This window comes from Sinocyclocheilus grahami, unplaced genomic scaffold (assembly GCF_001515645.1).
Source record: "Sinocyclocheilus grahami isolate Dianchi unplaced genomic scaffold, SAMN03320097.WGS_v1.1 scaffold664.1, whole genome shotgun sequence".
Classification (NCBI taxonomy): domain Eukaryota; kingdom Metazoa; phylum Chordata; class Actinopteri; order Cypriniformes; family Cyprinidae; genus Sinocyclocheilus; species Sinocyclocheilus grahami.
The window spans coordinates 262,388-276,338 of NW_015505843.1; the positions used below are offsets into that span (position 1 = coordinate 262,388).

At 35.3% G+C, this 13,951-nt stretch overlaps 1 protein-coding gene across 1 annotated transcript in view; it reads right to left on the reverse strand.

Annotated features, from left to right (window-relative positions):
* Positions 1-530: 530 nt before the first annotated feature.
* LOC107558884 (EGF domain-specific O-linked N-acetylglucosamine transferase-like) overlaps positions 531-13,951 on the reverse strand; it is a 16,007-nt gene continuing 2,586 nt past the window's right edge. Inside the window, 15 exon segments of the mRNA XM_016242577.1 lie at positions 531-1,559; positions 1,561-1,608; positions 3,543-3,662; positions 3,761-3,822; positions 4,026-4,094; positions 5,105-5,191; positions 5,503-5,574; positions 5,662-5,754; positions 9,583-9,686; positions 9,788-9,894; positions 10,801-10,905; positions 11,053-11,147; positions 11,372-11,480; positions 12,421-12,521; positions 12,764-13,005. Coding sequence (XP_016098063.1) covers positions 1,394-1,559; positions 1,561-1,608; positions 3,543-3,662; positions 3,761-3,822; positions 4,026-4,094; positions 5,105-5,191; positions 5,503-5,574; positions 5,662-5,754; positions 9,583-9,686; positions 9,788-9,894; positions 10,801-10,905; positions 11,053-11,147; positions 11,372-11,480; positions 12,421-12,521; positions 12,764-12,961 — 1,536 coding nt within the window. The 5' untranslated portion in view covers positions 12,962-13,005 and the 3' untranslated portion in view covers positions 531-1,393.

A 13,951-nucleotide genomic window follows, 5' to 3' on the forward strand; every position in this document is an offset into this window, starting at 1 on the left:
ATTAATTATTTAATTTGATCATATTTAAGTAGCACTTATGGGTTCTCCACAAAATAAACTTTGGTTTGAGATGTTATCATTTTCTCTGCTTCCGTCTATGGGCGCCATAGATGTCAAATAAAAAATTGGCAATTTATTGAGAAATATTCCAGGCATTTCTTAATTTTTCTTCTAATTAAAATGTTTCAAACAACTTGGGAATACTGGTTTAACTGGTAAAACTTTTTAAACAACGTTTTTCTTGTCCACAAATCCCCAATTTGAGGTTTGAGGTCACAGAGATTAATGGAAGTGACAGCTCATTCCAAACCAGTGCACTTTTGCTGTCATAAGGAATCTTACATTATGAAACACAGAGAGAACGGCAGAAATAATTGAGTCACTGAAAGCCATTCTTTATTCTTTACCATTATGATAAAGGCTAAATCTAGTGATTAATAAATACAGTTTTTTGTATTAGTCATTAATTGTCAATGTATGTGAGAATGATGATGAAATCACGTACACAAAAATGTTTTAAATAGCTTCATTTCAGTTTAAAATTCCATTCAATACAAAACAGATATTTTCACAAACTCTTTCAACTCAAACCAGCACTAAAAATTCAGCAACTTTTGTTACTGTTTCGCCACTTTTTGACGGGTCTGAGGATCTTAACACTGATTTAAAAATACTTTATAAAATGGAGCAATACTGAACCAGTATCTCAATTGGTTCAACAGGACTGGAGCCATGAATCCCTTAACATAGTTTAACATTTACAAGATGACTATTTTCACTGAACACAAATAAAAAAAGTAACGGACACTGTAATAAATATGAAGCTGATGTAATCTCCTTTGCCGTAATGCATTAAAAAAGCAAAATAAAAAAAATGCTTTAAATGTGGTTTGATTGTTATAAAACAAAATGCTACCAAACTATGTGGGTGAACTACTCAGCATCAGTTCAGTACCCAAAGCCTGATCACTTTATAATCAGAAAAAACAGTGCTGTTTAAAGACATCTTACTACCTTGTAATAATCTACTGACCTATAATTTGCTCCCTGTATTGAAATTCAAACCTTTGCCATTACAAAGCTGCACTCAAATCAGGTTTAAAGGTGTAGTCTCTAAAAAAAGCCCTCGTATACTTGAGGAGAGGTATATTAAGACCACACAAAATACATCAACAATGTCAAAACAATTTGTCTACCAAGGTACACATCACCTCCATGTGCAAAACGAGACAGCTAGAGGATCTGTAACAGCGCACATGTTTTTTTGATGAATTTAAAATGTGCTTTCACATATTAACCATACGCTTTTCGTTAACACGGCTACATTTACAGAGTGCAGAGAGTTCATAGGAGTGTGTTCATCTCCAGGCAGGAGACCACCATGTCTTACAGGCTACAGTTCATCTCTAGCCTGTTTTGCACGCCACGCCGGGTGCCGGGTCACATATTCAGCCGCTAGAAGGACTAACCTCATGAACTCCTCAACATCAAAAGTGTAGTTGGTAAACTTAGGATGTTCCCCAAGAGTAGGGTGGTGACCCTGAGACAGAACAAAATATTAGTAAAATATATATATATAGGTAGCAGCTCTCATCTTGACAGTTGTACCTGTGGAATACAGAAAGAGGGATGTTTTATGTCCCCAACTTAGCAGGCAGTGGCCCACAAAGCCTCCACAGACTCAGTTTGATGGATAACTGTTTAATTAGGCTGTACTTCACTGTCACACACATACAGACACAGTCAGATGCTTCCCTCCTCCGTAACACACACTGACAAGTACATTGTACAGCACAGAAGCTAGACTGCATCCACATGAGTATTGGGTAGATGTATAACATGACATGGGTGTCAGACGCACAGATGCACACTTGGGAATACATCCTAACACATGCAGATAGGTGTCGCAAAAAAATACAGCACTCTGATGCGAATCGTGTTCATTTATCAGTAGAGAAACAGAAAGAACGTTTTTTAAGAAAGGATGCAACCAAATGCTCACGACTAGTGGTTGACGGAGGGTCTAAATATAACATTTTTATAAAAATCAGTCATTGGAGAACCTAGACTAATCGCTCACTTTTCTGTTTCTGCTGTTTCTATGTCAGGTGGTGATGACCCTTGTTTTAAGTTCTTTGAAGAGTCATTGGGATCAAAAGTACCGTTTGGTGTCAGTAAGCTGTTGTTGTTGTTGTTGTTTTTAAAGAAATTAATACTTATATTCAGCAAGCACACATTAAATGGATCAAAAGTGACAGAAAAGGCATTTATAATGTTATAAAATATTTCTATTTTAAATACATGCTGTTCTTTTGACCTTTCTGTTTCTATTTTTATCAACCTGAAAAAAATGTTTCATTGTCTCCACAAAAATATTAAGCAGCACAACTGTTCAACATTGATAATATTAAGAAATGTGTCTTGAGCACCCAGTCAGCAAATTAAAATGATTTCTGAAGGATCGTGCAACACTGAATAGTGGAGTAATGGCTGCTGAAACATGAAACAATACAGTTTAAAATATATTCAAATAGAAAAGAGTTATTTTAAATGGTAATAATATTTCATAGGTGTCGCAAAAAAATACAGCACTCTGATGCGAATCGTGTTCATTTATCAGTAGAGAAACAGAAAGAACGTTTTTTAAGAAAGGATGCAACCAAATGCTCACGACTAGTGGTTGACGGAGGGTCTAAATATAACATTTTTATAAAAATCAGTCATTGGAGAACCTAGACTAATCGCCCACTTTTCTGTTTCTGCTGTTTCTATGTCAGGTGGTGATGACCCTTGTTTTAAGTTCTTTGAAGAGTCATTGGGATCAAAAGTACCGTTTGGTGTCAGTAAGCTGTTGTTGTTGTTTTTAAAGAAATTAATACTTATATTCAGCAAGCACACATTAAATGGATCAAAAGTGACAGAAAAGGCATTTATAATGTTATAAATATTTCTATTTTAAATACATGCTGTTCTTTTGACCTTTCTGTTTCTATTTTTATCAACCTGAAAAAAATGTTTCATTGTCTCCACAAAAATATTAAGCAGCACAACTGTTCAACATTGATAATATTAAGAAATGTGTCTTGAGCACCCAGTCAGCAAATTAAAATGATTTCTGAAGGATCGTGCAACACTGAATAGTGGAGTAATGGCTGCTGAAAATTCAGCTTTGCCATCACAAAAAATACAGTTTAAAATATATTCAAATAGAAAAGAGTTATTTTAAATGGTAATAATATTTCACAATATTACTGTTTTACTCTATTTTTTAATGAAAGAAATGCAGCCTTGCTGAGCAAAAGAGACTTCTTCCAAAAACATGAAAGATTTTTGACTGTGTGACTTTAGCAAATGGTATAAACATTATTTAAACACTGTAAACCGTTACGGATAACTGTTTATATACTTGGAGGGTTTTAAAGTGCCTCTGAAACTTGGGAAAGCGAAGAAGTATTTACATTCCTCTGACTGACAGCTCTAGAGTACAGTATGGCCAGCCACACAGATCATATAGAAAGCAGAGAGATACAAAAGCCACGTACAATTCAAATATGACGGCCCAGTCGGGAAGAAAGAGGAGGTGGGTCAGTCCAGCTCCATGCATCCCAATGAAGATATCAGAGTAGTGTGTGACACGGATCTGCTCCAGAAACGGCATCTCTCTATGAATACACATCACCTTTCAATCATGCAAGCACCAAACTCAAACATCTCCAAAGAAGTCGATACATTTAAAACCAGCATAGACTGAATCACTCACTTGTATTTGTAATCCACCAGCTTGACCTCGAATAAAGGCACAGTCTTCAGGGCATTGATAAGCTACACACACACACACACACACACACACACACACAGTGGGGATTCAGAGGGTGATTAACGAGACCTCACACTCATGTGGACAGTGGCCAAGTAAATCAAGGCTTTTTACCAAGCAGGGGTCTCCAGCAAATAAGAGTTTAAATGCGCAGCTAAAGAAGCAGATTGATAAATTAATGATGAGCAAAGAGAGAGAGAGCATTCACCTCCTGCTGGTTTATTATCCTACGGTACTCAGTGCTTCTTGCCAACAGTGTGACACGAACTTGGCCCTCCTGACAGAACAGAAGGACATCACAGATTTCATACATATTTCAACACACATTTGTATCTTAATATAAATATATAGACTATATACATTTAGTAACATCTATAATCCAGTTTAAAAAGTATTCAGATATATGAATGTATTTTCCTTGGGTGGAAAAAGGGAAAGTAAATGGACATAATATGTGGGATAAGAAAGATCTGGGCCTTACTGACACGAATAAAGACAATGCGAAAGTATAAATTGTCCATCAGCGCCATCTAGTGGCACAAGGTTAATCATGTCAACAACTAAAAAGTACATAATTTATAACTAAACTATAATATACATATGACATTAATCTATATATTATTGGAAATCCACCTACACAAAAGTCGGTGGTAATGACTTTTGAATCTATGCCTATAAAATTATATTATATTATAATATGATATAATAGAATAATAAAGTATTTAAAAGTAATAATTAAAATTAATATTTAAAATGGAATAATAAATAATAAAATATATAATGTAATAATTATTTAAATTGATAATAAATACAATTAATCTTATAGAATTAATGCACAATTATAATTTAATTATTATTTATTTAAAAGTATCTATTTAATTTTTAAATAAAAATAAATAACATGTGAAATTTAAATTGATAAGACTAAATTAATCTAATATTTAAAAAAATTAATACATTTTTAAATAAAATAATAAATAATATAAGTTTAATTTATAAATAATAATAATACATTTTGATTAAAATTATATAAATAAAACATTTGATAAAATATAACTATAATGTTTTATAAGTATATTTTGTGAAGGGGAAATCTATGTTTGTTTATGAGCATAACAATTTCAAAATTAAGGTATGAAACAGTATAAATAGAGTATAAATTGTGTTATATATTTTAGTATTTCATTCTTTCTCTATGCCACTGTATAAGAATACACTATAAGAATACAGGAATCAAATCGCATCTCTGATTTGTACATTTGTGTGAGTGGATTCAAGCATGTTTACCTTCGGTCCATCTTGTGGGACACCAAGTCGATACAGGACATGCTGAGAAAACGCCTTGAACAGCCCCTCACTGTGGCAGTCAGAGATCTATCAAATTACATACACACACACACACACACACACACATCTGTCAGTTAAATCTTCTCTATATGTCATTTGCACACAGAAGGCAGAGGCACACAATCATTAATATGAGGATGATTTGAGCGACAGCACCAGATGAGTTCAGTCTCACACAAAGCAAATATTCTATATCACACACACACAGCATCCGCTGATGTCATGCAGAGACGCATTAACATAGACAGATGGCAGCAGATGAACATGATGAGATGAACAAATGCTAAATGGGGAAACAAGAAACACTTGAGAGCAACAGAGGCATGTGGAATACGTACAAGAGGGGTGTTGTAGAAAAGGCCGTATCGCATTCTTGGAAGGAGTGAGAAAAACGCATCTCTGAAACACACCTGTGAACAACACACTTTTAAATAAGCTCAAAACCACTCAGATGCTGAGAAAAAAATGTTGAGTGATACTGAGTAAATGTGCTTTACCCTTTTGGAGTCAAAGTTTTTGAGGTGAATGATGTCATAATCGGAAAAAACCCGCCATGTTTCACTGAACAGGTCTCCATATCCATACAAACTCTAAAAGAAAAACAACTCAATAAATGAGAGTTAAAAAAAAATTACAACAACCCACAGGTAATCCACTTGACTCCATTCCATCAATTAAAGGGGTCATATGATGCGATTTCAATTTTTCCTTTCTCTTTGGAGTGTCACAAGCTCTTGGTGCATAAAGAAGATCTGTAAAGTTGCAAAGACTAAAGTCTCAAATCCAAAGAGATATTCTTTATAAAAGTTAAGAGTCAGCCACACCTACCTAAAACGGCTCGTTTTAACACACCCCCCACATGTCTACGTCGCTATGTGGAAAGATTTGCATAACGCCGCCCAAATGTTCACGCAAAGAAAGAAGGCATAACTTTTATTCTCGCTGTAGTATTGTTGCCGCCGCCGCCATGTCGTGAAGGCGCTGTGTTTCGTTGTGAAAGCGAAACTACTTTGTTTGGCCTTCCAAAAGAGGACACAACTAGAAATCAGTGGTTAAGTTGTATTTACAACACTGTTCCAGAACACTTCAACCCAAATATTCAGATGTGTCCAGCGCATTTTATGGAGGACTGTTTCCTGATCCTGGTAGAGTAGACTACAATGCCTGCTGTTCTGACTCACAGACTGTAAGTACGTTTTTTATAGTTAAAGAATTTGCCACTGACGATTCAAACGCGAATTTTTTGGGCAGTGTAGAGTACCGTTTGTTGTTTGTCATTTCGCCGATCACAAATGCAGACATGGTTTTATGTTTACGCGGCACAATATGCAACGCAAAGCGTAAAAAGACAGTATAAGTCATTATAATCCGTAATTATGTCCCCACTGGATGCTACAAATGCCTCGTTTGTAATGGGTTTTATTGGTTTTGTCTCGTCGCGCTGGACACATGGAAACCATAGACTGTATGATGGAAACACAGTATGGTGAGAGGCGTAACATTTCCGTCTCACGCTTGAGGTATTCGGACAATCACAACACACTGAATAGCTGGCCAATCAGAGCACACCTCGCTTTTCAGACCGATGAGCTTTGTAAAAATCTACGCGTTTCAAAAAGGCGGGGCATAGAGGAGAAACAATAATGTACAGTATGTGGAAAATAATGTTTTTTTTTTACCTTAAACCGCATAAACACATTTCATTACACCAAATACACAAAATAATGTTCTTTTTAGCAACATCATATGACCCCTTTAATGTCTTGTGAAGTAAAAAGCTGCGCGATTGCAAGAAACAAATTCATCATTTAGGAGTTTTAACTTTAAACCATCACTTCTGTCCATAATCCATAATAACTCTTCCTCTCACATCAAAATCTACCCACATGTTTGTTTAGAACTGTTTTCACTTGCAAACGGTGCTTATTTCATATTCTCTCCTGATTCAGATGAGGATTCATATTTTATAAAGTTTGAAGTTAAAAACTTATCTTGATGGATTTGTTTATTACAAATCCTGCTACGTTTCACTTCACAGGACGTTAATTGATGGACTGGAGTGGTGTGGATTACTTGTGGATTATTGTGATGTTTTTATCAGCTGTTTGGACTGTCATTCTGACGGCACCCATTCACTGCAGAGGATCCACTGGTGAGCACATGATGTAATGCTAAATGTCTCCAAATCTGTTCCGATGAAGAAACAAACTCATCTACATCTTGGATGGCCTGAGGAAGAGTACATTTTCAGCATATTTTCATTTTTTGGCTTAACTATTCCAATTTTTGTGAAAACCGTAATACTTTATGAATAGAAAGTTCAAAAGAACAGCATTTGTTTGAAATATAAATCTTTTTAAATATTATAAATGTCTTTACTGTGACTTTTAAACAATTTAACGTCTCGTTGTGGAAAGAAAATCATTTTTAATTTCTTTAAAACAAAAATCTTGCTGAGCCCAACCCTCTGTACAGTATTGTATGACAGCTTTGTGAAACCAAATCTCATTCACATTTCTGCATATTCAAAATATGCATCATGATCAGCCATTAGACATGCAAGAACCAATTCATTTATTCAAACAGGCCAGACAATCGAACTAAAAGGCGTTACCTTACATAAACTTCTCTCCTTACCTGGTTGGATTTCAAATTCTAATACTTTTTTTAATCTCTCTTAATCTCCTATTAAAGATACAATCCAACATGACCATTCAAATTCTGGACGCAGAGTTACTGCAGAGTTCATTCTCAAGTAAGTATATAAATATAATAATATTCTAGAGCAGATTTTATTTGGCAATCTCATTTACATTGTTTCATACAAAAAAAGTCTCCCTCTTTCTCCACACCCCTTCATTCTTCCTTCTCTTCCTCACCCTTGAAATACCAGCATGTGAACAATAGGCAGGATAAGGTTTTCTCGTAAATCACTTTATTTTCAGCCCACTGTTTCCTTTTTATCTTTCTCTTTTAGGAATTGCACACCTCCTGAAGCTGTGGCAGTCGGTTTAAACAACAAACCTTCTGTTACCGTGTTTTCTAATCCTGACAAGTAAGAAACATACGGAAGTTCTAAGCGGCCATGCATTATTATTTTTTTCCTTCTTGTTTTCTCGTTATAACGACTTATTTTCTCGTTATATCGACATAACGAGAGTTGTTTTCTCATTATAACGACTTATTTTCTCGTTATATCGACATAACGAGAGTTGTTTTCTCGTTATAACGACTTAATTTTCTCGTTATATCGACATAACGAGAGTTGTTTTCTCGTTATAACGACTTAATTTTCTCGTTATATCGACATAACGAGAGTTGTTTTCTCATTATAACAACTTATTTTCTCGTTATATCGACATAACGAGAGTTGTTTTCTCGTTATAACGACTTAATTTTCTCGTTATATCGACATAACGAGAGTTGTTTTCTCGTTATAACGACTTAATGTTCTCGTTATATCGACATAACGAGAGTTGTTTTCTCGTTATAACGACTTAATGTTCTCGTTATATCGACATAACGAGAGTTGTTTTCTCGTTATAACGACTTAATGTTCTCGTTATATCGACATAACGAGAGTTGTTTTCTCGTTATAAAGACTTAATTTTCTCGTTATATCGACATAACGAGAGTTGTTTTCTCGTTATAAATTTTACAAATTTTGCTTCGCCTAGTAATAACGTCTACAATACAAAAATAAAGGCTGATCAATCACGGTTGATATTTCCAGAGACAGTACGCTAAAAAATAAATAATGCATGGCCGCTTAGATCTTCCGTAGAAACATCTGTTTGTAAGCAATGTTCTCTAAGCACTCATGGTTGATTTACTGGATTTAAGAGAAATGAATACTTACTGTGTCCCACATGACAATGTTAATGTCACGGCTGAAGGAATTGTTGAGGTGTTGAGAGATGTAGAGGTTGACAAAGTCACAGAAATGATGGTACATATTCACTCCTGCAAAAGACAAACAAAACATGGTTTTTTTTTTTTAAACCTTAGCTTTTGTGAAGACTAAACAAAAAGACTAAACTAAACAACCCTCCACAAAAATATCACCTGCATCCAGCTTCATGAAGACGGTTGGTCTGTCGATTATAACATCACAATGGCCATCATCCAGGGGATGGAAGTCAAGTTCTGAGTACATCTGCAGCTCAGCAAACCTGAGAGAGGAAAAACAAGACATTTTCTTGGTACGTACATGAAAGTCTGTTAATTTAACTTAAATATATGCCTGCAAACTGATGTTTGATGGAAAACTACCTTGATAGGCAGGATAGTTCATCTAAAAGAGACAACTCTGTTATCATTTACTCACCTTCAAAGCTATTAAAAAACATCTGTTTGTAAGCAATGTTCTCTAAGCACTCATGGTTGATTTACTGGATTTAAGAGAAATTAATACTTACTGTGTCCCACATGACAATGTTAATGTCACGGCTGAAGGAATTGTTGAGGTGTTGAGAGATGTAGAGGTTGACAAAGTCACAGAAATGATGGTACATATTCACTCCTGCAAAAGACAAACAAAACATGGTTTTTTTTTTTAAACCTTAGCTTTTGTGAAGACTAAACAAAAAGACTAAACTAAACAACCCTCCACAAAAATATCACCTGCATCCAGCTTCATGAAGACGGTTGGTCTGTCGATTATAACATCACAATGGCCATCATCCAGGGGATGGAAGTCAAGTTCTGAGTACATCTGCAGCTCAGCAAACCTGAGAGAGGAAAAACAAGACATTTTCTTGGTACGTACATGAAAGTCTGTTAATTTAACTTAAATATATGCCTGCAAACTGATGTTTGATGGAAAACTACCTTGATAGGCAGGATAGTTCATCTAAAAGAGACAACTCTGTTATCATTTACTCACCTTCAAAGCTATTAAATTGATTTAAAAGATGGGAATATACAGTAGCTCACAGGTTGCCTTTTATGGCACTTTTTGTAAGTGGTAGTCATTGATCACGGTCTATTTTTATTATATGGAAAAGAGTAGCATGAACTTTTTTCAAACTCAAACAACAAATGGTTTGAGGTGAGTAAACCATGACAAAAAAATGTATTTTGGGGTAAATATGAAAGTATTAGCACATACATATCGTTCAAATGTTTGAGGATGGTACCTTTTTTTATGCTTTTGAAAGAAGTCTCTTTTGCTCACCAAGGCTGCATTTATTTGACCAAAAATACAGCAAAACTGTGAAATATTATTCCAATTTTAAATAACTGTAACTTATATTATATTTGTAACTTATGTAACTTATAATAACTTATATAATTCCGATGATGGCAAAGCTGAAATTTCAGCAGCCAAAAACTCTAGTCTTCAGTGTCACATGATCCTTCAGAAATCATTCTAATATGCTGATTTACCACTCAAAATTTGTTTATCAAATGCTGTATTCAAATTTTATTAACTGACCTCAATTAATAAATTGTTATAATGTTTTGTTGTTTTTACAATAAATGTTTTTACTGTCCCTTTTGAGAAATTTAACACATCTTATAGAATAACTAAATGAATTTTCTTTAAAGAAAAAAACAACTTAGTTGCTAAATGTTTTGCAACACAGGTAACAAAAACATCCTATTTTTTTTTTATTTGGACAAGAGTTATTTACCAAGACTGAAGAGGACTCTTGTGTGTCCCTTCTGCGGCTAGTGCTTTACTATTAAGGATGCAGTGACCACCGATCTCACCCTGTTCCAGGAAATCCTCATTATACCTGCAGTGACAGAGGAAAAGAGATGGAGAGAGAAAGAAAGGCAACTCATTTAGACAGGAAGTTCTCACAGTTGTGCCAAACAGAAAACAGTTTCACAGAGTTTAGCATTTTCCTTGACCTCTAACAACCCTAGAGGGGGTCACTGACCTCTCATGACCTCTGCGGGGACTCCTCAGGTCCAGGTACAGGTTTTTGGCCCAGCAGAACCGCATATGACTGGTGCACTTCAGAGAGGAATCACCCTTTAAAAAAAGATTTTAAACTTGTATTTGCATGTTTGTTCCTAGTATTGTTTAGACATGTTGAAGCAGTAATATTTGAAACAGCCCTTGTGTCTTAAGCTCGGTGCTCATTGACTCAAAGCTCTGGAGGTGGGCCAAGAACTTCAGCTTTACCATGGTAAAGTCACAGCAGATGAGGTGAACAAACAGCACAGAGGAAGATGATGTAGAAGAAGGAAACTCACAGGACTCAAAGGCTTGCACAAAGTCTTCATCTCACTGAGACGCTCCCTCACATAGCCAAAATCTGCCTGCTTCCAGAACAGTTCCTGGGCAGCCTGAATAGAGTTTGCCCTAAAGAAAGACAAACAGTAGCACTTTTTGGAGTAGCAAAAGACATTCAAGTCGTCTTTGTATTGAAAGTAAAGTCCTCAGATAAACTAAAGTCCTTGAAGTGCTTGAGTGATACCGTGGAAGAATAGGCTGTGCTCAAATGTTGAAACTTGTTTAAAAATAAATAAGCAAAATAAGGAAGCAAGTGTGTAAAGACACGGGTGTAAAGAAAGTGTGCTTCAACAAGGCAACTACAGGAACTACAGTTGACATGAAGCTTCAAACAGTGACAGCAGTGATATAACTCCTCTGAAAAAATACAAATATTCAACATGTTTCTAATTCTTATACAAACCAAACTGGGTAATACTTCACAATAAAGTTTTGAACAAAAATATTAAAAAGCAGAACTGTTTTCAACATTTATAATAATAAGAATTGTTGAGCACCAGGATCATGTGACAACTAGAGTAATGGCTGCTGAAAATTCAGCTTTGCCATCAGTCATTAATTACATTTTTATATATATATTAGAATGGAAAAGTTATTTTAAATCATACAAATATTTCACAATAGTACTGTTTTTACTGTATTTCTGATCAAGTAAATGCAGCCTTGATGAGCATAAGAGGCTTAAAAAACATAAAAAAATGTTACCAGCACCAAACCTTTGAGAAATAGTGCAAATATTGCTTGATATTCATGCCAAAATATCATTTCTGTCATCATTTATTAACCTCATGTGATTCCTACTGTTTGTGGTCCACAAAAGGAGATATTTTGTAAAATGTTAATGTTGCACTTTTCCATACCATAAAAATTGACAAAAAAATAAAATAAATAAAAATAAATAAATAAATAAACATGGGCAATTAGACAGTTAAGTAGATAGTGAGAAAATATAAAAGTGTAAAATGTACATGTTTAACTTCTTTAAATAGGTTAGCGAAGAAAGGCATACCATCCCGAGTCAAAACTGGTGCACACAGGATAGCTGAACCTGTGCTCAGGGGAGCAGCTCTTTTCATACCCCCAGCAGGCCTTCTTGAGCAGCAGAGCATCCTGCCAGCCAACAGAGACACACAAAGCTAAGAGAACATCCCCTTTATAATCATCTACAGCATATACACAACACTAAATGTTAGTGATAAAGTTAAAGCAATAGAGGCCAAAAAGAACAGCCTCTATTGCCCCGTTTGAAAACCATTATAGTTGAAGTATGACAATGTCTTTGGAAAAATAGCCCACTCATTTTTAAACCAACTTCAGCAGACATTCCATCAGAAACGAGAGAAATAGCTTACTTTAAAAGGGCAAAGTGGGTCCTCCTTGCATAGTTTGGCCAGTCGTTTGTTGTTGTGCAGAAAGAAAGGAATATGCTGCTGAGGCAGTGCCAGGCTGCTGTAGTCCAGCTGTGGTGTGCGGCTGCTGTCCTGCCCGCTGTCTGTGGCGGAGATGGTTTCATAAGTGCAGACCAGGCACAGAGCTACCAGCAGCAGCATAGTCCCTCAAGCCACATGGAAGGAACCACACTGGCTCTCAGCACCTACAATCATTTATGAGAAAGACAGAGAGAGAGAGAGAGAGAGAGCACAAGAGTGCTTAGAGAAAGAAAACGAATGGCTTACAGGGGAGGACAAACACCAAAGCTCTGGAAGTAACTATAGTGTGGGAACCTGCAAATGAACGGATCTTACTCCATGTGGAACTCCTACCACAGGAAATATTAGTGACCTTTTTCCTGCAATTGTTTAAGGAATAAGGCCAGGATTGAGGGAAATTAATAGAAAAACAAGTACACATTCTGCACATTCTGCCTTGTGCATCAACTCATAGCTGATGCACAAGGACCGTGGGAATTACACACATATATAAGTTAAGATGGAAATGATGGGCATGCATGTAATTTGTTCTCTGATCTGGGGTGATGAGTAATTTTGAACCACAGCAGTGAGGATTTTTAAATAACAATTCTATTTTCTGACATGGATATATAAAAATGCTGTGTAAGATCATGAACTATTTTTACTCATCCATAATGCCTGAACCTGTTATTATTTTTCACTAGGATTATCACTGTGTACCTGAATGGAATCAGTCGAAATCAATTTATTGCTCACAAATTATCATAGATAATTTCGGTAACACTTTATGTTAAGGTGTCCTTGTTACACATGTTACATGTACTTACTATTATAATAACAATTAATTATGCATAATTACATGCAAGTAACCCTACGCCAAACCCTAATCCTAACCTAACCATATAGTAAGTACATGTAGTTAATTAATATTACTCAGTACTTACATTTATAATTACACTGTAACAAGGACACCTTAAAATAAAGTGTAACCATAATTTTTTTATTTACACATTTATTAATTCTGTAAAAGCAAGCCTTAAAAAAATTTATTTCCCATTTTTATTACAACAATTATTAAAAACATTTAATTCACTGTATGTTATTTTGTAACTTTCTAGCAATTAACAT